Consider the following 23,368-nt stretch of genomic DNA (forward strand, 5'->3'; position numbering starts at 1 on the left):
TCAGCAAAGTGAATCAGCTATACATATACTCATATCCCCTCTTTTTTGGATTTCCTTCCCATTTATGTCACCACAGAACACTGAGTAGAGTTCCCTGAGCTATACAGTAGGTTCTCATTAGTTATCTATTTTATACATAGTATCAAGAGTGTATGTATGTCAATTCCAATCTCCCAATTCATCCCGCCCCCCCCCCAACGTCTCTGCTTGATTAGCAACAATCCACAGAATTAGAAAAAAACATACAAAATATAAGCTAATATGCTATCAAAATCTAATAAATTTCTTCTTTGGAAATAGTTAAGACTCCTCAAACCTTCTGAGCCCACAGCTGGCTTGAGCCCATTTGCTTGCTACCACGGAAACACTTCATGTTCTCTGGCTGCTCTGCTAGATGTTGCATATTATAATGGCTTTACTGTAGTAGTAGTGTTTGAATTATTTATTTGGTTCTTTACAAAAGTGCTATCCCAAGACATTTATCTATCCACAAAATTTTTCAAACTGCTTGTTTATATGCAAGGATTTTGCATTTTGAAAACATTCTACAACAACAAATTGATGACTCTATCCAGCATTCCTAACAGCAAAATCACTGGGTCGGTTCCACATATACTGGGGAGGGCAGCCTGGGCACTGGGAAAGTTCCATGGCTTGCAAAGGTCACCAAGCCTGAGAGGCATTGTTCTGCTCTGGACTCTGAGTTCCCAGATTCTTGCCCTGTATAGCTCCGAGCCACCTCCACCTAAAGTGATTAAATTCTTCACATGTAGCCTAAGAAGTCGTTTTCTTCTATGATATGTAATATCATTTTGGTCATATCTGTTAATTTTTTAAATTCTTAGTTTTTTTCATTAGATGCTTACAAAGCCTTTAGCAAGAACTTTGTAAGCAAGACAAACACAGAAACAATATCTCTATCTGCACTGTCCAATATGGTAGCTGTGAGCCACATGTAGCTACTGAGCACTGACTGTGGCTAGTCTAAATTGAGGTATATTGTATTTGTAAAATAGACACCATTTCAAACACTTACTACAAAAATGTAAAGTATTTCATCAATAACTTCCTAGTATTGACTACAGGTTGCAATGATAATATTTTTGAGTCATTGGGTTAAATAAGATATCTTGTTAAAATTAATTTCACATGTATCTTTACATTTTAAAAATATGGCATCAGAAAAGTTTAAATTACATATATGGCTCTCACATATTGGGCATACTCCTCTATTGGGCAGTGCTGGTCTATATTATTTGCAATATTTAGTTAACAGAATACCCATCTGAATTATTCAGTGAGCCTTAGAACTGGTGAACCCCTCCCTGTAAAATGTTTTAGCATACTCCAAGATTTTTAAATTTCCATCATCTCTTTACCCTAGACAAAAGTTAGTTTTAATACTGGCAGTGATCAAGCTTTAAAGTGCACTACAGGGAATTCCCTGGCAGTCCAGTGGTTAGGACTCGGTGCTTTCACTGCCAGGGCTCCGGGTTCGATCCCAGGTCGGGGAACTAACATCCCGGAAGCTGCGTGGCGTGGCCAAAAATAAATAAATCAATCAATAAAAATAAAGTACACTACAAAATTCTACTTACACCACACAGCTTTTGGGTTTCTTTTCCTGTGAGATTTTTTCCAAGTAATAATATAAATAGTACAACAATGCCATGAGGAAATCGTCAAGATTCTTATTCCTATGGGGAGATTAAAAGAAAATAATGAAAACATATTTCAAACATAAAGCTTGTCATAAAAAAATATATGGGCACACAAGAATAAGTAGAAACACATGTTACCATACCCATCACACAACTAATTTACCATTTAAAATTCTATCTACTATAACTGTTGAAGATATAAGAAACCTGATTTTCATAAACAAAATTTTTTGAGAGGTCACAACTGAATTATAGTTTTGCTTACCAATTAGTTTTCATTTTTAAAGTGTTTTTATAATACAGGTAATTTTTTGTTGTTGTTTAAAAAATGTACACAAATGTGGGCTTTCCTGGTGGCACAGTGGTTGAGAGTCCGCCTGCCGATGCAAGGGACACGGGTTCGTGCCCCGGTCCGGGAAGATCCCACATGCCGCGGAGCGGCTGAGCCCGTGAGCCATGGCCGCTGAGCCTGCGCGTCCAGAGCCTGTGCTCCTCAACGGGAGAGGCCACAACAGTGAGAGGCCCACGTACCGCAAAAAAAAAAAAAAAAAAAAGTACACAAATGTAACAAGTAAAAAGACTCTCCCCTCACTCCTTTGTCACTATCCTACTCCTTAGTGGTAGCCACTGTTAAGAGTTTGGCATGAATCCGTCCTAAACCTTCTAGAGCATAGGCAATCACATATAAGGTCCTCCCCCACCAGCACACATACATATGCATGAATATATGCCTTACTTTTTTTTTTTTTGGTAACAAATGGGATAATGCGGTATATACAAGTCTTTGCAACTTGCTTCTGTCACTTACCTGTGTAACATGGACCTCTTTCCATGATACCATGTATAGATTTTCCTCACTTTTTTAAACAGGTGGATAAAGTATGCTATAGCTCATAATTTATTTAACTAATCCTCTACTGATGGATATTTGGGTTTTTAAAAAACATTATAGACATTGCTGCAGTAATTATTCTTATAGCCACATCTCTGAGTAACTTCCTAGAAGTGAAATTGCTAGGACATAGAATATCTGCACATTAAAGTTTCATAAGTTTTGCTCTCCAAAAAGACTGCATCGATTTACAATCCTATCTCATCTGTTTTAAAACTAGAAGGCTTTGTTTTCTTTCTAAATATTCTTACAAGATTTTTGCTGCTTCCTTTCTAACCCCAAATGGAAATTCTTACTCTGGCATGCATTCCTTAACCATACCTTGAGAGCAGGATGAAGATGAGCATTGCAGACTTTTTTTTCACAGTATTGATAACTACCTGTCCTAGGTTGGGTTCTCCCAGAAACACACCATGAGACAGATTTGCAAGTAAGTAGTTTACTAGGAAGTGATCACAAGAAACATCAGTAGGGGAGTGGGGAGGTGAGATGGAAAGGGGATGTTAACAAGTTCGTTATCACTGTGGACCAATGTAGTTCAGTACCATGAGGGACTCTAGGAGACAGCGTAGAAAACTTAGAGTTATCCTGACAGATGGAAGCTGGGATATTTATCTACCAACTCTCCCTCCAGCATATCACTGATTGGAGGCTGCTTCTCGGGCACTGACTTCCTAGTGCCCCAAGCTTGTCCTGTAGCCCTGCAGGCAGGCTGAGTGTGCTCCTGCCATAGAATAAAGCTTCAGGCAGAGAATCTCAGGTGTTTGCCAGATGCGGCCTTTACTGAATGCTGAGGGAGTCTGTGAGCGCTGCCCACAGCATAGGATACCCAACTCCCACTGAGCACTTACAAGTGCAGCTGCCAGGAGAAGCACCTTCCACGTACAGCCACGTGGAGACACCATTTCTTCCAATTTTGTATCCAAGGAAACTGAGGCTCGGGAAGATCCCAAAGCTCCCCCAGAGTCACACACCTAGTACTTGTTGGGGCTGCCAAACCTAACTAGTGGAGAAAACTGATCTTCAGTAAATGAGTATACCCTTTAACCAATACATACATAGCGCAGTCTCAATGGGCCTCTGACGACGTGCTCACCATACTCCTTGCCCTGGACTTTATTTGGGGCTCCTGTAACTTCTGGCTTCCTCTCTTTGGTCTCAGTCTTGGAAACTGAATCCTGAGAGAATGGCTTGCATAGAGCCAGCCCTTTCTCCAAAGATCAGATTTGTCATCCCTTATCAGATGGGATGATTTCAAAATAAAGGATAAAAGATCTAAAACGTCTCACCAGCATTACATACCTCAGAAATGTTGTAAAAGAACAGATATGCTGCATCTCAGTATCTTGTAGCAAAAGCAAAGCAACATCTGAAAGGAGAGAAGATGGACAATTGAAAGAGGGACAAAGAGCTGCCTTAGAGGTTGACACCAGGTAATACATGTAAGGATGATGAAGCAGTTACTCACATTTAGCATCGAGGAGTGTAACATTGCCCTGCTGACTTCGTTTCTCTAAGCCTTTGGGTGACTTGTCGTCTCTTAAAGCAAACCTTTTATCTGTCAACCTGTTTTGGGGATATAACAGTCTATAGTAGTGCTTTGAAAGGTTTTAGTTGTATTTTATCTACCCTGAGGCACATGGGGTGTTTACTCTAAAGTAAGGAGACCCTGAGTGTCATGTGTGGGTTTCATTTAATGTAGGATCATTTTGGAATACATTTTATTAAACATTATATTTACTATGCTAGGGGTAGGAGGAATGCACACTGCCTTACATAAAAGGTAAATACCAATTTGATCCAAAATAGATCATTTAAATCATCTATTTTTGGCATAGCTATCATTTTCAGATTTTTTTTTAAAGAAGCTGAAAATTTGCTAATAGCCGAATTATCACAGGGATACATCATTGGGATGATTGTAACTCCCACCATAACTGTGAAATAGTGCATGTTCCTTCCTTGATGGCTATTTGCATTTCAACCTAGGATGACGGGAATGATATTTTCTTAGAGTCTGCAGAGGCTTAAGCCATTCTGCTGAGAGGTGCTATCAGCAACACTGCCACGGTGCTAAGTTAAGCTACCTGTCTGAAGCTGGACCATCAATTTCAGCAAAGTGAACTGCTTTGCCTTTCTTTCCTCTTTCTCTGAGTTCTACTGCAGGTGTAAAACTGTAATAGAAACGAGAAAATTAGGAACTGAACCTTTTCCCGGGGGAAACTAATCAGAGCATGACCATAGCTCATGGAACCTGAGGACCAGCACATATTGTGAGTGTCCTGGAGAGAATCTGAGGCACAGCTGTACTTAATTCATTTATTTACATGTGGTACAATCATCTAGAAAAAGATGAAAAGATCAGACTTTACGTATCACTAGCCCCCTGAATACCACCATACACAAAACATTTCCATCTGAAAATGCTGCAGTAACTTCAGAAGAAACAGAAAGCTCGTGATCAGTTTGGAAGGATTTTTTGATTTACTGAGTACTTGTTATGTGCTTCTAAGCATGACCTCATTCAATCTTCACAGCAACTCTATTAGGAAAATATTACTATTATTACAATTTTTACATATGAGAAAGATTGAACCTTAGAAAGATATTAAGTAACTGGACCAAGATCACTTAACAAGTGCCAAAGCCAGGACCGGGCACAGGTTCTCTAGCCGCAGAGCCATGTGTTTACCCGCCAGGCAGTCCTGCCCCCCGAGCAGCCACCTCGTTATCACTGCTGTGGACTCTTCTAGAAGCTTGAGGATCTTGAAGAAGGTTTCAGGACCCTTTACTTAACTCAGGGTTGCTTTGACTCTATAGTTTTTGTACAAGAATTACCAAGCAGTAATGGGCCTAACCAACAATGGACCACAATTAAGCAACAAATAAATGTGTACTGAGGCCATACTCTGTGTCAGGCATTGCTATAACGTTGAAAATAAGTGGTGTCTGATTACAGTCAATGCACAGACTCTCAGGATTATCAGCAAATGCTTAATAGGAAAACAGAGAAAAGCATTTTGAAGACTAGCAGGATGTGGTTCCTGCCTCATAGAGAGTTCATTTTCTAGAACTGTGGTGTCTACCAAATACATTGGTTTGGTGACCATTGTGGATTATGACGTTTATTTTTCTGCCTGAAACAATGCCATGTTGATAACACCACCCAGAAGCTTAATCTCTGCCCACAGTTACATGTCTCTCTGTCAAGTTTAAGCATAGATATAGTAAGTAGACGCACTTTTCCCCAGATTTTAGTCATTCCCTAATCATGCATATATACTCTTTATCATCTCTTTGTCAACACAACAGTTTTGAAACAACTTCCTTTAAAATTTTTCTGGGATTGGTTACCCACAAAGTCATCATTTTAGAGAAATACCTCCCATGGGAATGATAAAGTTAACCAGTTTGGTACTTTCTTCTTCCAGGAGTTTTTGCCAACATCCTGGCAATATTCAGGTTGTAGACTAGGTTAGAATCTAAAAGCATGTACACGATATCACCTCAAGGGAATGATTTTTTGTACTGTTCTTTCTTTTCAGACCACTGGCACCAAGTTGGTTAGTGGATGTAGAAATTTCTAAACTTTTCATTGTTTCTTGTCCTCTTCTTATCACTGGTCTCCAAGGATTGGGTATTTAGAGGGAAGGTGTGCTGAAATACTGAGGAGGTGGCAGGAAAAAAGAAATGAAAGGATACCAAATGGTGATGGTGGGTACCTCCAAAGAGAGATGGGGCAGAGAGGAGGCGTAGTGATGAAGAGAGCTATCTTCCACAGCTGTATACTTCTGTATTATTTCAGGTTATTTTAATAACAAGAATGTATTGATTTATTATCTGCGTTCCTAAAAAAAAGTTGATAGAGGTATAGAGGAAGAAACAGTACATTGTTGATACATTCTATTGACAGGCCATTTAGATAGCCTTTAACAAAATCCTCAGTTCCCCCAAACATTCAGACATTTTCTAAGAGCTCTTTGAAGTCCATTCTACTTGCTGGATATCTAATGTGTGGCATTAATAGAATCACCCTAAACAAGAACACAAAGTTGTTTTCAGTTTTCTCTTGGACCGTCACAACATTCTGGCCACTTACAAGCCATTGGCTCTTAACTTTCCTAATAGGCTAAAGAAAACTCAGGTCACCAGCCCTTCCCAGGGTTTCTCTTCCCTAGAAGATGAGAGAATATAGATAGAAACACCCAATTTCAGTTAGTGTCAAATGAAATTGCTTCCCTCCTAACCTTGCCTCAGTCCCATCCCTATAATTCAACATTTTTTGCCCTATTAGTTAGTTTGCCTGAGTTGATTTGAGACAAGAGAGCCTTAAGATAAGGAAAGGATACATTTGGATCAGGTCTATGAACTAAGTCAAATGAACTTAGAATTATAAAATCATAAGATCATAGAATTTGGGGCTTAGAAGACATCTAAAAGATCATCTGGTACGTGGCTATCATTTTACTGATGGAGAACTAAGGCTCAGAGAGGCTGACCATGTCTCAGTATTTGAAACTTGCGGCAGGTAGTGCCTGCTCTTAGGCAGTAGTCTGGCATTTACTGCGAAACCTCTAGTCCTTATTCTCTGACCTCTGGACACGTCTTCCCACACTTGCCTGAGTGGCTTTTCACTTGACTGAAGTCATTCTCCGGATCAGATGGTGAGACGGATGTCTCTTTGTGAGTGTCCTGCCATAGCTCTAAAAGCAGCCTATGCTCACAGTGCATTTGGAATCACTAAGAAGCATCACTAGTAACAATTAAACATTGTCCTTTGAACTGCACCTCTGATTGGCTCCCAAACCACAGTCTGACCTAGAGCTGTACCTCCTCCCGGTCTCCGTAGTCTCCCTCTCAATCTGGCAACACATTTAGAATCACAGACCACACTGTGTTGATGTGATTTCCTAATGTCACAGCACAGTCACATCATTTCCCTTTGCCCTGAAATAAATGAGAAAAAGCAGTCATATTTTCTCCTAGAACCCACCACTAAAATGCGGAGGGCTGGACCACTCCTGGCTTCCACACCAGTTAGAGCTCTTCAGTGGTTACTAGAGTCTTTGGTTAGGCTGTGTTGAAAAACAAGAGAAGTTCGAGGCTTCTGGAGGTGTAGTTTCCTTGGCTGTATGTCCTCAGGGGAGTCCACGACCTTGGCAAACACTCAGACAGGCGGCTGGTTCTCTCCCAGCTGGGAGTAGGGGGCACTTGCAACATGAATGGCTAGGACTACAGACACTGTGTCAGAGAGAAGCATGCCTTGTTGGTTGGCCCATTACTTCCCCATTTAAAACCTTTCAATCCCCCCCCACCCCCGACCCCACGTGGCCTCTGAATAAAGTTTAAATTCGTCAGCACGGTCTGTAAGACCTTTCACGATCTTGCCCTGGTTTAAAACTTCTACTTCCTCTCTTAACACTCGCCTGGAGCTCTACACCCAGCGTACTGACCACTTGCAGTCTCAAATGTGTCTGGGGCTCTGCACGTGCTGTTCCTTCTGCCTAGAACGCACTCTCCTACTCCACAACCAGAGCTCCCTTTGCCTTGCCAACACCTTCTCCTCCTCAGGTCTTAGCGCCTCTCCTGGGAAGCGCTCCCTGTCTCTCCTGTCCACTGGCTTCAGGAAATGCCCCCAATTAGGTACTGGGTCAGGGCATTTGGGTGAATGCAGGTTTCCGGAGCCCCGGCCCAGCCCAGTGTGGCAGTGGTGGCAGTTACTGAGGAGGGAGCTGGAAAGGGAGCAGCAATCTCGGGGGAATGAGTCAGGGTCGGTAGCACTGCTACCAGAAGATTCTCCTCCCAGTAATAGCCTGGGAGGGTCTGGTTTACTTTCAGTAAGGAGAGCGGCATAGATATATCTTCCTGCACCTTCAAATTCCCAAGCTTTCCTGTCTCTATTACTTCCTTCCCACCATACTCAGCGGAAACTCTGCTTCTACCTTTTCCAAGCTAATCTGCGCTCTTGATCCCATTCCCACTTTCCTTCTCTTCTCTTCCATCTCTTCTTTCTACCCAAACAAACTCAAAATTTTCCTACCTTTATAACAAAAGCAACAAAAGTCCCTTCCCTTAGCACTGGATCCCCTAAAGGCTACTGTCGCTTTCCTTTTTCACTGGTAAACTTACTGATGAGAAACTAGCAAAAATAGAGTACTCTTTATCTCAGATTCTTCTCTAGCTACTGTAATCTGATTTCTACTCCACTACCTTCCTGAAATGGCTTCTCACCTAAGTCCCCAGCGACCCCTAAATCCAAAGGCTTCTTTTTGCCCCATCCTGAGCTCTCTTTAGCATCTGACATTACTGACCACACCCCACTCAAATTCCCTTTCTTATTTTGCCTTTGAAGGCCTTTGTGTGTCTCAGGGCTTTCCTCCTGACCCTTCTAATCATGCTTTCTCTTCAGTTAGCTCCTCTTTCTTTGCCTGTCTGCTATTTCTGAGGGCCACGTGAAGATACCTTTCAAAACCTTAAGACATGCACACCGATTAAGAGACATATCAAACCAACTGTAATGTATGGAAATCGTGTGGATCCTGACTGGAACAAACTTTTAAAATATTAAACAATAGGAGACATCTGGATACAAACTGCATATGTGACAATGTTAAGAAATTACCTTTTGTATTTTTAGGCTAGTAAATAGTAATTTAGTTATATTTTTTAATAGAGTGCCTATTTTTTTTGAGATATGTACTGAAATACTTATAGATGAAATGATATCTGGAATTTACTTCAAAATAATCAAGGGGTGGAGAAGATGAGGGTATAGATGATACAAAGTTGACCTTAATTTGGTGACTGTTGATGCTATGCTATGGGTATGTGAGGGTTCATTATCCCATTCTCCCTACTTCTGTTTATGTTTGAAATCTTCCAATATAAAAAGTTTTAAATATTTATATTTAGTTAAAATTTTTAAAATAACACTATAAGAGAAAAAAAAGCTGGCCACAAAGTCAGACGTACAATGATTTCAGGTACTGGAATTATCAGTCACAGAATGTAAAATAAATATAATCAGTATGTTGAACACAAAAAAATAAAAATAAGGTGGTAAGCCTTAACACTGGTGCACCGGTGGTCTTTGGGGGCAGAACTGTGGCAGAACTCCCCACTTTCTACTTTGTACATTTATATACTTGTTTTTCAACAAGTATGTGCAACTTTGTAATGAGGAAAAAAGATACGGAAATGGAGAGTAAGTTAAAAATGTATGTGTGTGTATACATACATAAAAGAAGATTTGGAAAGCTATACAATAACTGTTACCACGTTAACAGTCATACTCTTTATGTGGGATTGTAAAGTTTTTTTGGTTGTTTTTGCTTAATGGTATTTTCTGGTTTTTAAAAATAATATGATATTTTAAAACTTATTTCATAATTTTTAGAAGTAGGTATTTCCTAGGCTTCTGGCCTCAGTCAGTTCACTTTCCACTGTAATTCTGCACCGGTCCCTCTCAGGAAAACCAAACCTCTGCTTACTGAATTCTTGACCTGGACATCTCACAGGCAGGTCCAGTCAGCCTGTGGAACGCGCAGATACAGAGGGCCGACTGTACTATGTCATTTTATATAAGGGACTTGAGCATCTGCACATTTTGGGACCCGCAGGGGGCGGGGGTGTCTTAGAACCAATCCCCTGCAGATACCAAGGGCTGACTATATCTCAAATTCTGCACACTGAAAAAGTAACCTTGTTACCTTTCACCCCTCCATAAACATACCGGATCTGCCACCTTCCTTGTCTCAATAGACAATGCTGTCACCCACTCAGTGACCCAGACGTTCTTGCCTCCTTCCTCCCTTTGTCTCACAGCCAATCTTACCAGCTACTTCCCCCGGCACACAAGGCCGGATTTATCTGAGTTGCCTCTAGCATGACTCTTTGACTCTGTTCTCCTGCAAGTCTCCATCTCCCCCTTAGAGTAATGCATAATTGTCTTGTCTCTCGAGTTCTAATCTTGCCCCTCCACGTTACTATGGGAGAGGGCTTTCTAGAGCACAGATGCAATGCCATGACACATGCTCGTAAAGGTTTGTGGAGTGACACCAAACAGAACTGGTGTGAGAACAGTGACTGAACAAGCCTCTGCCTCTGCAGCTTCCATTCTTACCACTGTCTCCTCTCCACCTTCTCTGCCTCAGCCCTGTCTCATCACCACGAATTGGGGTGACATAGTGTCCGCAGCATTGTCTCTGAAAAAAAAGAGCATGTTCCAGCTCATGAGTCCTCTCTGACTTCAGACCTACATTTTAATGTGTGATGGGACATGCTTAGACTTTAAAAGGGAATCAGTATCTACATTTCCAACAAAGCCAAACATTAACTTTGGCCTAAAACATACAAAAGTCTGCTTTTCTTTTCCTTAGCATCACCCCTAGCAGCTGGACTCCCAAGGTAATCCTAATACTCGGGTTTGCCACACAGTTGCTTAAACACAAAGCAGCTCCACTATGAAAAGTTTGCCCCCATCTATTCTTCATGGTAGTCCTTTCCCCATCTTTAACTACACCCAATTTGTGTACTTGATACGGTCTGGTGTTTGGGGGGTTTTATTTTTACACTGTTTAAATTGAGGTATAGCTTCCATTTATGCAGTAAAGCACGTAAATCTTAAGTGGACAGCTTGATGAATTTTTTTTTTAACATCTTTATTGGAGTATAATTGCTTTACAATGGTGTGTTAGTTTCTGCTTTATAACAAAGTGGATCAGTTATACATATACATGTTCCCATATCTCTTGCATCTCCCTCCCTCCCACCCTCCCTACCCCACCCCTCTAGGTGGTCACAAACCACCTAGCTGATCTCCCTGTGCTATGCGGCTGCTTCCCACTAGCTATCTATTTTACGTTTGGTAGTGTGTATATGTCCATGCCACTCTCTCACTTTGTCACAGCTCACCCTTCCCCCTCCCCCTGATGAATTTTCTACTATGTATATACCCATGTAACCACCACCCAAATCAATATATAGACCATTTCCAGCACCTCAGAAGGTTCTCTTGTACTTTCCCCTGCCAGTTGACAACCCGCAAAAAGTAACCACTATTCTGACCTCTATCAATACAGTTCTTTTCTTTTGTCTGTTACTGTAAACTTTTATATAAATAAAATCATACAATATTTACATTTTTGTGTCTGGCCTTTTTCATTCAACATTATGTCACACAATCTACCTTTTAAATCATACCATCCCATGTATATTCTCCAAAATCAAGTGGGGAATATACATGGGAAATCAATCAAGCCATTTTAAAGAATAATTTGGTAACGAACCAAAAGAAACTTTAGTTTATGAATGTTTTATGAATAATAAAGTCAGTGTGAAACTGATATCTGTAAATTCGTTAGTAGGATCATACAGGAAAAAGTGCCACTTGGGGTGGGTTATTATTAGATTAGCACTGAAAAATTAGTTTGAAAAATACTACAAAATAACTTCATTTATAAAGATCAGTACGTAAAAAGTATGGTGCAATTTTTATCATAAGAAGAGAGGATTGAGATGGCCTTTATATATATATGAAGACTGAGAAAAGAAAATATTTGCACTGAAAATTTGCACCCACACTTTACCGTGTATATTTTGAATCCTGTGATTATCCTGTCTGTCTAATCTCAGAGCTATCTTGCTGTCTTTGTCACTCTCACATTCACTAAGTATGATGTTTCAGGAGTTACTCGACTGAATCTTCTGTGACATATCTGAGAAGAAAAATTGAACTCACTGCTGTGGAAATGACAGATTACTCAAACACTGAAATAAATATTCCATGAAATGTAAACTTTTGATTTTGACTTTAATATAATGGTTAGCCTTTAAATTATTCATGTTTAAGTGCTATTAAATATTTAATTATATTTATAATGTAACTATAAATTACATCTGCACAGCCAACTCCTTTTCTGACCTTCAGCCCCATTTGACCAACAGCCTAACAGATGTGTCCACGTCATAGCAACCTCAAACACATCACCAGTTTTGCCTCTTTTATTCTGTATATGGGGGAAGGGCAATCCCAGCCAACAAATCACCCAAGCCAGACACCTGGGAGCCAACCTAAGCACCTACTTCTCCCTCTCCCTTCACTTTCAGGCACTATATGGTATCAATCAATTCTATCCAAACATCCTGCCAATTTCATCTCTTGCATATTTCTTAGTCCTGCACCCTTTTCTCTCTGACTCTGTTTCTTACCTGGATAACTATTTATAAGCCTCCTACAATTAGCCTTCTAATTGGCCCTGTGCCTCTAGTCTTCCTCTGCTTGAATCTATTTGGTTGATTGTACTTGTTCAATAAACATTTGGTGAGTGCCTACTCTGTGAAGTTCTGCAGATGGCTCCAGGGACATGAAGATGACTAAGACAGTTCCGGCCACTGAGGTCTTGCGGTCTATCAGAGGGAGACAGTGTATAAAGTGGAAAGGACTTGGATAAATCTTGGTTCAAAATGTCAGTTCTGCTACTTACTGGCTGGATGACTTTGGTTCAGTGGCTTAATCTCCCTGAGCCTTGTTTCTTCATCTATGAAATGGAGATATTAGTGCTCACTTTCCATGGCTGTTTTAAGACTCAGAAAAATAAGCAAATGTCTGCGATATAACAGGTGCACAGCAGATAGTGGCTAGTTTTGTTAGTTTAGTGATACACTTTTAATAGAGTCAGTATTTTCTCAATGGAGAATTAAAATTAGTTTTTCTAACCTAATAATTTTACTTTGTAAAATTTACGGTCTACTGCAGCAGGTATAATATATGGTCCCATTAATGTAAAACTCTGTTTCTATAACTCAAAAAGGCAATTTTATAAAGTAGTTAAGAATATGGACTGTTAACCAAGTAGACCTAGATTTAAAACATCTTAATCACCTCTGAGCTGTGTGATTTGGCCAAGTCACTTAGTTTCCTTCTAACTTCTTAACCCTTTGACATCAGTTTCTTCATCTGTAAAAGTGGATTAACACGCAGCTGTTTCAAAGGGTTGGTAAACTGATTAGCACGGTGTCTGATACAGAGGAGCAGCTGATAAATGTCATAAGAAGGGGATATCAGGAAGGCTGCCAAAACGGTTATCTCTAGATGCTGCGATTGCAGCAGATATTTATTTTATTCTTTATACTCTTCTGTGCTGCTTGAATTTTTTTATCCCAAACACACGTAATTTTCGTAAAAGCTATAATAAAGTTTTGTTAAAATTTACCTTCTGAATTCAAGAGTTCTGGTTTCATCTTTCCAGTACCACATCCCTAATCGTAATCCCAACTGCTGTAAAATGAAATGATTGCAGCAAAGATAAAGGTTCAGTTTACAATCCACATGTCACAATGAACTTTTAACAATAATTCTCACTAGTTGCTATTTAACTCTATTCAATAAAGGTGTAGAGTCTTAAACTGTTTTTTTTTTTAACTTGAAGCCAGGATTTTATCTTTTTTGATTGTTTTTGGGTGTAGTTTCACTAGAAAGGAAGGAAGGGAGGAAAGTAGGGGAGAAAGGAAGGAAGGGAAAGAAGAGAGGAAGGCTAGGAGCCTGTGTCATCTCACCATAGTAATTTACTGATTAACTGGGACTCAGACCACAATAAACTGGTGCCCAAGGCAGCCCCAATCTTTCAGAGGAGTTAGACAGCAACTCTAATTCTGACCCCACCCTTCGGAGGAAGTGGGCGAAGTACCAGGTTATCCTTTCCAAGCCATGGTAGCGACCAGCCTCCAGCCTCTCCTCTGGGGATCCCACCCAGGGCAGGACCGCTTCCTCCGCAGGCCGGCTATTTATTTTTCAGCCAACCAATTAGAGGTGGTGCGGTGGAACTTTCCTATACCTAGATATCTGTGGGGGGGAGCCGGAATTCAATTCTGACCGTTTGCCGAACGCACCTCCATCGTCTGGTTTTTGTAGACAACTAAGCCCAGGTCTCCTCGAGTGAGGTTCGCCCCAGGCTAAGGCGGCGCCCCTGCCTGGGGAGGGCGGAGAGCAGGGCCTTGGCCGAGGGAATGGAGGGCGTCGCGGCACCGCCACCGAGCCCCCGTCGGGCGCCGCGGGCGGGAGGGGGTCGGCTTTCCACCCGCCGCAGGCTGGGGGCGGCCCAGGTGCACTTACATCCGGCTAGTCGGCCTGCGAGTCCAACCGCCGCCTCCTCGAATAAAACTCGGACACACGATACGTGGCCTTCCGCTGGCCGCTTTAGACCGACCGTCGCGGAGGCAACTAACCGCCCGTGAGCGCTGAGAAACCCCGCCGACGTTGGGCGGGGGCGGGACCCTGCTTCCTCCGCGGCGGTGGCGGGTGGGCGTCACTGCTGCCCATGCTGACACCTTTGCCTGCTGTGGCTCCCTAGCGTCTCACAGCAAAGCCGCACCGGGGTTCCTTCTTTAGAAGTCCGTTCTTCGTGCCTTCCCACCGAGAAGTCAACTGCGTCACTGTTTTTTTGTTTTTAATTAGAATAACTTTTTTTTTTGGAGTGGACAGAGCAAGCTCCTATTCCAACTCCCTGCTCCAAAAATCCACTTAGTATGTTATCCTCAGATAGAAGATGTATCAGATATTAAACTAATAAGAACAGATACTACACTTGATCTTAGCCAAAAGGTCTTCAGTTCCTTAGGGAAGCTTCCCCTTTGTTCCAAAGTTTAATAGCACTAAATGAAGTTCAAATCCAGGTTAGAAAAATAAAAACAAATAAAATAAAATAGAAAACATACAGGTTGGGACTAGGTTAATTTAGGGCGGGGCGTGGCAGGAGGGGAGCAAGGGAGGAAATAAGGTTTTCAAAACTGGGTTCTGCTGCATAGCTAGATGTGGAACCCATTTGAAGATATCCAGATGAGGGGTTTACGAGGCTCTTTAAGGAGTAATGTGTGTAACGCATCACCCTGAGTAAGTACTCAAAATTAGTGTCTCTCAAAGCAGAGAAACTTGCTTTGTATCAACGGGTTTTCAACTGATATTTCTGTATTTACACTTTTCAAATCATGTGTCTTGTAATTTCTTCTTGCAACTGAGTTGATATGCAGATTGTTTGGTATTGTTTTCCTTCCATCACTGATGTAAGCAATGCTAGATGACACTACATGACTGGGAATACCTAATATATTCTGCTTTTGTTTTATCCCCACAGCTTAACTAGCGTTAAAGAGATGGTTAGTAAATAGTGATTGTATACTCACATAAACTTTAAAAACATAGCAATAGATATCCCACTGCTTCCCCTTCCCTCCATCCTCCCAGTCTCACTACTTGGTAACACACAATCACTGGTCACAGTGGTATAAAACTGTAATCACCTAGATTCATGTTCCACTCACTTGAGTCCACTGCTGGTAGCTGTTCTGGTTGGCTCAGATATAAGGAAACCCACCTGTACGCTGGCAGTGCTGCTTTCAGGCTGTAGCCTTAGAGGCTGGCTTATTACAAGATGACTCACTTAAAAAGAATTTAGCAAAATATCCCAATCACCAAAAGCTTTTCTCCAAGCAGGGTATTTAACTTTGGGTGGGAAGAGGAGAAATGATAAGTTGAAGCTCCAAAAAGGACTGAGAGAGACTCTCAAGGACTCTGGATGGTACCCATTCCCCACACTTCCAGGCAACTTCTTCAGTTATCTCAGTGAGTGAAGAAATGCTAATAGAAAACCAAAGATCTTTTATACCTTACCATGTTTAACTTTAGGCTATCTAAAATACAAAACTAAGGTAAAAATAAAAGCGTTGAGAACTCAGAACAATGACCTACAAAGAAGTTACATGACAAGTTACGTCACATGTGGTAGAGGGACATAATATTTAAAGGAAAGCCTCGATAACTCTTAAGGAACCATCTTATATTTCTGTATCACTAGGCCCTAACAAAAGAGGGAATAAAAAAATTGTTTTTATGGCTTTAAATCATTATTTATTTTAAAAGTGACCCACTCATTTCTTAGTTTAGATTTTTCACCAGTTAGGTTTTTTGTTAAATGGCATGAGAAACTCACAACCTAAAATGGAAATATGATTTTCTTTAAAAAAAAAACCAAACAATTCATGATGCTATAAAGTAGGGATAAAGGTGCCATCTAAATATTTAATAATTTCAAGTGTCCTGTGAGGGAAAGTTGTTTTTTTTTTTTTTTTTTTGCCTAGTTAAGATAAATTCCTCAAGGTCAAAGAACTCAGAGCATATGACATAGAACTAAGTTGCTGGTCTCAAATTTTAGGCCCAAGATATTAACTGGATATAATGCATGCTTATACTATGAAAAAGTCATAATGGACGTATTTTCAAAGTGTTATAATTCTACTTTTAAAACGAACATGTAAGAAAACAGCAGTGCCAGTATTTGAATTAGCAACTCCATTTTTGATTGCTTATTTCCCCAATCTTCAATTCACAAACATCCCTATCTATACTTAAAGGGGTGGAGGAAAAGAGTCTATGACTTCATTTGTTCTAAGGGAAAGACATTTCAACATTAAGTATTACTCTATTAAATTTTAGAAATACATATACCCTAAAATGTTTCCATCCCAAGAGCTATATCAAGAGTAAAAATGTGTATCTTTCTTTAAAGATCCATAATTTTTCTTCAAGGATTTAAATTCTGTATCTAATTTTAATGCTTAAGGATAGTTCTTCACAACAGTTTTCTCATATCTACTTACACATTATACAGAAGCAATTGAATATTCCTGTTGTTCCTTAATTTAAATATATGGATTCCCTTAGCAATTGTCTTGTGACATATGGATCTGAGATTCTTTAAAATTTCAATTCCAGTGTTCAAAAGCAAGGGAAATATACCCCACAATACAACTTTTATAAACTACATTCAACTTAAAGTAGATGAATACCTTATCATGGGCCCAGTATTTGAGCTTCATAAAAAGAAATCTTTTGATTTCATCTAGATAGCCAGGTTATATTCATGTTTAAAATTGTACATAGGATAAAGAAATTCTTAGCTCTCCTTGACATATTGAATAGGTGATAAATTAAATATCCTATTATGCATGCTAAATTTAAAGATGTAAAGAGCACTAATATCTCCTAATACACAAGTCATGTGCATGAATTTCCATTACACATATCAAATTAATATGATAAAAAATTTAGGGTAAGCTTCTTTTGAAATTTCATACATCTGAAATACTGTAAACAACCTGCTATGTCTTATTTTGACAGGTATATAGATTCATTGCCTCAAAACAGCCATTTTGTTAATCAGACATTCAGATAAGAAAAAATTAAGTCCCCATTCTGATAAATGTACTTTTTCAATCCCTTAGCATTCTATATGTATTGCATTAGCTTTAGTCATGACCACTAGGCCCTAGCATAACATTGCTTTCAAGTTCAAGGGATGCTAATTATTCCTTAAACTGTAATGTAGCCTCATCCTAAGATCAAGTACTTTTTCCATTATCATTTGACTACAGCTGATCTAAAATCTGCTAAGGAGTTCCCAGGAGTTATCGAGTTACCAGTTTCAACTGACCCCTGGAAACACTGAACGGCTACTTCAGTGGCTTTATCTTAGCAATATTCAGATCTAGGTAAACTTGAGAAGACAGAATTAAAAACACTCAAGGCTAGGACTTTTACAAATTACTTTTCAAAATAATGGAAAATGAAGTATCTACATAGATTGATGTTAGTGTTACAGCAGGTTACCAGAGACCAGGCCAAAGAGAATACCATTGGTCATTTTTCTGATACTTTAAAAACTAATCTCTCCCAAACTGAGGTCTAAAATGAGTCATACTAATACCAAATTGCACTTACAGAAAGACTCCATTATACTTTATATACTTTGAAGTTAGAGCAAGGGATAAACACTTTCAATAAAGGACTAATAAAAGGTTAAGAATGAGTGTTATCTTGGTAAAAACTCATGTTAAACGTCACTCTAAGGCTACTAATCACCTGATTCTGTTAGTACCAAGGTAGTTTGTCAAATATTTATACGATGCTATCTTCAGTCAATGAAACACCCTTAACTCCTCCTTGCTGAAAACTTTCCACCCTGGCATGAGCACTGAAAAACCCAAGTTATGTCCAGCTTTCAGAGTGTAAAGAGCAACTACCTTTTTAAAAATGTTTATTTTGAAGCAATTTCCAACTGCCTTTTTATCTCCCCACCCCACCCAAATGAGACCTGCTAAAAAAGGAAAAAAGTATACGTAAAAAGAGTCAGCTCTTCTGTGAGAGGATCATTACTAAAGCTCAATATTTTTAGGCTGCTTTGTTCTCTCGTTTTTATATTATTTCAAAAATTAATCTCTGCATGATATGGAAGTGTCCACTACTAAATTAAAAATTAGCTTCTATAAGTCACTGTTATGAGCAACATGAAGCAAATCTACATCACTTGGAAGAAGATATTAAAATGTCTGTATGATGAAAACACTAGGTTAACTATGCATTTTCCAATCAGCTTTTACTGAATTTCTTCCACATTCTCCTTAAAGAGAATCAATCAGAACAAAGCAGATGTGTCATTCCACTAAAATATGAACCCCCCCCCCACCAAGGATATGGATTTTAAAGCTTAAGCCCAGGATAGTGGATCTCAAAGGGTTGTAATATTCCTATCTGTGACAATCTCAAATCGGAAATACTGGAAAATGGACAAGTTGTATATTGACGAAATACAGGACTATCTTGCAGTTTGTCTTTTAAAAAAGAAATATATTCTAGTCATTTAAGGCAGGTATTGAAAAGGCATTATGATTCTCAAATCAGAAGAAAAAACTATATTATCTTCCTCTAACCTGCAGGTAATTTAACTGCTGAAAACATATTCTTCTTGAATTTGCCATAAGCCCAGAAGTTGAGCTGTTTTACTAGAAAATTAAAGTTAACAAATTTGACTAAATTTGGAGTCAGTATTAAGTGGCTTTAACGTTTGCCTGCTGGATCTTGTTTCAGGCACCTGTATATTGCAGAAAGCAACTTGTTTCATACTATGTTGGGCTATTATCAGAAGACAACACCTGCCCCAGCTTTCGTTTAGAGAAAGAATCTTTCTGTACTTAACCCTGGAACATACCTTGTATTCTGTTGGAATATTCAGGTGGATTTTCACTTGAATACTTAAGCAAAGCCTTAGGAGTTTGGGTATACTGTCAGACCCCAGTCTGGCTTCTGTACTAAAAGGGGGGAAAACGTTTACCCAGATCTTTTCCCCTTAAGTTGCTGGTAATTCAAAGCAGGAACCTCATCAGAAAATTAGGCAACACTGAGTTAGATAAATTTCATCTTCTACTAATATCTTAGTTAAAGACTAACATGGGTAAAACAGTAAGAAGGGAAAATTGAAAACTCCAACACAATAATTTTTAGATCAATTTCAGCTTTACTTTTAAATTTGTACTTATGCATTTGTTTATAAAAAGTATGCCTGTCCTTAACATTACTGCAATGTTCACTTTCCTCTTAAAGTAGTACATAAAAATAAACAATTCAAGCTTCTGTATATTTTATTGTTACCAAGCTTCCACAGAACATGTGTGCAAACTTCAGGTTTCCCATCTCAAAACTCCATGTACAAACTAAGCTAACCAAAAACGCTCAAGTCAGCAAATATGCAAAATGCATTAAAGAGAAGCCTCAAATAATGTTTTTAAAAGCCAAACTTTAGAACTAACCTTTTATAATTAAACTAAGTTGTTGCACCTTTCCTTTCATATGCATACACCGGGCTAAACACTTCCAACAATAGATCTCATACTTGGCACAAGGACATTTCAAAGAAAAAACAAAAACAAAAGGAAAAAGAAAGGAAAAGAGGTTTACGCTGACTCGAGTCCAAGTTTAGTCCACTTCCTCGATGGTCGGTCCCCCGGAGGCTCCTGAAACACCGCTGCCGCCGCCGCCAGGGCCGCCTTGGTAAAGTTTGCTGATGATGGGGTTGCAAACTCTTTCGAGCTCTTTCTGCTTGTGTTCATACTCATCTTTTTCCGCCATCTGGTTTCGGTCAAGCCAGTTGATCACCTCCTGACACTTGTCGAGGACCTTGCTTCTGTCCTGTTCGCTAATCTTGCCCCTCAGTTTCTCGTCTTCCACCGTCTGCTTGATGTTGTAGGTATAGGACTCCACGGCGTTTTTGGCGGCCACTCGGTCGCGATTGGCCTCATCTTCCGACTTGTACCGCTCCGCCTCCTGCACCATCCGGTCAATGTCGTCCTTGCTCAGACGACCCTTGTCGTTGGTAATGGTGATTTTGTTTTCTTTACCGGTGCTCTTGTCGGCGGCGGTGACGTTGAGGATGCCATTGGCGTCAATGTCGAAGGTGACCTCGATCTGGGGGACCCCGCGGGGCGCCGGGGGAATCCCGGTCAGGTCGAACTTGCCTAGCAGGTTATTGTCCTTCGTCATGGCCCGTTCGCCCTCGTACACCTGCACCAGCACGCTGCTCTGGTTGTCTGAGTAGGTGGTGAAGGTCTGCGTCTGCTTGGTGGGGATCGTGGTGTTCCTTTTGATGAGTGGAGTCATGACGCCGCCAGCCGTCTCAATGCCCAGCGACAACGGGGTCACGTCGAGTAGCAGCAAGTCCTGCACGTTCTCTGACTTGTCCCCGATGAGAATGGCCGCCTGCACCGCGGCTCCGTAGGCCACCGCCTCGTCAGGGTTGATGCTCTTGTTCAGCTCCTTGCCATTGAAGAAATCCTGCAGCAGCTTCTGGATCTTGGGGATGCGAGTGGAGCCGCCCACCAGCACGATCTCCTGGATCTGGCCCTTGTCCAGCTTGGCGTCGCGCAGCGCCTTCTCCACCGGCTCGAGGGTCCCGCGGAACAGGTCGGCGTTGAGCTCCTCGAAGCGGGCACGGGTGATGGACGTGTAGAAATCCACGCCTTCGTAGAGCGAGTCGATCTCGATGCTCGCCTGAGTGGACGAGCTCAGGGTGCGCTTGGCTCGCTCGCAGGCGGTGCGGAGTCGCCGCACGGCGCGCTTGTTGGGTGCAATGTCCTTCTTGTACTTGCGCTTGAACTCCTCCGCCAGGTGGCTCACCATGCGGTTATCGAAGTCCTCACCGCCCAGGTGCGTGTCGCCAGCCGTGGACTTCACCTCGAAGATGCCGTCCTCGATGGTCAGGATGGACACGTCGAAGGTGCCTCCGCCCAGGTCGAAGATGAGCACGTTCTTCTCGCCGCCCGCGGAGCCCTTCTTGTCCAGGCCGTAGGCGATGGCCGCCGCCGTGGGCTCGTTGATGATGCGCAGCACGTTGAGGCCCGTAATGGTGCCCGCGTCCTTGGTGGCCTGGCGCTGCGAGTCATTGAAATAGGCCGGGACGGTGATGACCGCGTTCTTCACCTTGCCCCCCAGGTAGGCTTCGGCGATCTCCTTCATCTTAGTGAGGACCATGGAGGAGATCTCCTCCGGGAAGAAGGTCTTGATCTCTCCCTTGTACTCAACCTGCACTTTGGGCTTCCCTCCCTCGCTCACCACCCGGAATGGCCAGTGCTTCATGTCCGACTGCACTGTGGCGTCCTCGAACTTCCGACCGATCAGCCTCTTGGCATCGAAGATGGTGTTTGTGGGGTTCATGGCCACCTGGTTCTTGGCGGCGTCCCCGATAAGGCGCTCGCTGTCGGTGAAGGCCACGTAGCTAGGGGTGGTGCGGTTGCCCTGGTCGTTGGCAATGATCTCCACCTTGCCATGTTGGAAGACCCCCACGCACGAGTAGGTGGTGCCCAGGTCGATGCCGATAGCCGGGCCGCGGGCAGACATTCTGACTGAGACAGGCAAGCGACGTTAGACGACAACACCTAGGGCAGAAAATCCGCGGCCTCAAGTAACGGTCTCCTCGCACCAAGCACAGTGAGCGTAACAACCGTCTCCCTCTCCCTTCGCTCGGCTCCCCACTCTTATAGTCGCCTCCCTGCCGCCTTCAGAGCCAATCCGCTCTCGGGACCGCCCGCCACAGGCTTGCCTGGGCCGGAGTGACCCGCCTGCGGCCCAACAGACTTCTAGATGGGTGAGGGGCGGGACTACGGCCCGCGCGAGGATGCGACGGGCGGACGTTATGCAAGTGAGGCTCCGCCCACGCGCCCCAGGTGGCCAGTTGCCTCCGAGGCTCACTAGCAACCGGCGGCTTGGGGGCTTTAGGCTCGCGCCCCACGCGTTTTCGCGATCTTCGCCTTTCCTAAGGCGGGATTCGTCGACGTCCGTTGGATTGGCAGGACACGCGGCCAATAAGCAGAGCGGACTCCCAAGTAGGGTGGGGAAGGAAGTGCTGGGGCGTGGCGCCGGGAGGAGGCGCGGAAGGGGAGCGCCGAGAGGGGAGCTACTTCGGCCCATCGTTCAGTTCTTAAGGCCTGAAATGCCGTCCAGTGCCTAGTGTGTCCACCAACCTAGCTCGTAGGGGCGGGGTAATTCATTCTGAGTTGGTGGCCAGTAGGAACTAGGGCCAGAGCAGGCATTTTTCTTCCGCCGGCGCGTGGGCGTTGGCTTCGCTTGGCCTGGGCGTGAGGGCCGCTCTTGACCCCTGGGAGGAGCGGGCGTAGGGGGGTTAGACAAAGAGAAATGACGCGGAAGTTCCTAGGCTGGGCCGTCGGCCTCCTGGAATTTAATTTTGCGTGCTTCGCAGCGTCTCAGTGGGTGTGAACGCTGGATAAAAACTGCCTGGCGGGCGGGGACAGCAGGAGCCCGGGAGACCGCCCGGAGAGGCCGACCGTTTTTCGGCGCCGCGCGCGAGGCGGCCTGCAGAGTGGGAGACGAGATAGGTTGCAACTCGTCTTCCCCAAAGTGTAAACTTTCTCGACCTCGCTTTCCGTTTTCCCAGCTTGTCCTGCGACTTAAGCTTCCTAGTATCACCTCCCTGTT

The 23,368-nt window shown here is 42.3% G+C and overlaps 2 protein-coding genes across 2 annotated transcripts in view; both read right to left on the reverse strand.

Moving 5' to 3' along the window:
• PPP1R36 (protein phosphatase 1 regulatory subunit 36) overlaps window positions 1-15,019 on the reverse strand; it is a gene marked incomplete at its 3' end in the record, with an annotated part of 31,382 nt that extends 16,363 nt beyond the window's left edge. Inside the window, 6 exon segments of the mRNA XM_079913814.1 lie at window positions 1,599-1,697; window positions 3,856-3,922; window positions 4,022-4,119; window positions 4,641-4,727; window positions 13,767-13,831; window positions 14,443-15,019. Coding sequence (XP_079769940.1) covers window positions 1,599-1,697; window positions 3,856-3,922; window positions 4,022-4,119; window positions 4,641-4,727; window positions 13,767-13,831; window positions 14,443-14,448 — 422 coding nt within the window. The 5' untranslated portion in view covers window positions 14,449-15,019.
• Window positions 15,020-19,890: 4,871 nt separating this feature from the next.
• Window positions 19,891-22,541, reverse strand: HSPA2 (heat shock protein family A (Hsp70) member 2). The gene has a single exon (XM_079913351.1). The coding sequence runs from the start codon at window positions 22,271-22,273 to the stop codon at window positions 20,357-20,359; it is 1,917 nt and encodes a 638-aa protein (XP_079769477.1). The 5' UTR covers window positions 22,274-22,541; the 3' UTR covers window positions 19,891-20,356.
• Window positions 22,542-23,368: the final 827 nt, after the last annotated feature.

This window comes from Stenella coeruleoalba, assembly GCF_951394435.1.
Source record: "Stenella coeruleoalba genome assembly, chromosome: 2".
In the NCBI taxonomy this organism is placed as follows: domain Eukaryota; kingdom Metazoa; phylum Chordata; class Mammalia; order Artiodactyla; family Delphinidae; genus Stenella; species Stenella coeruleoalba.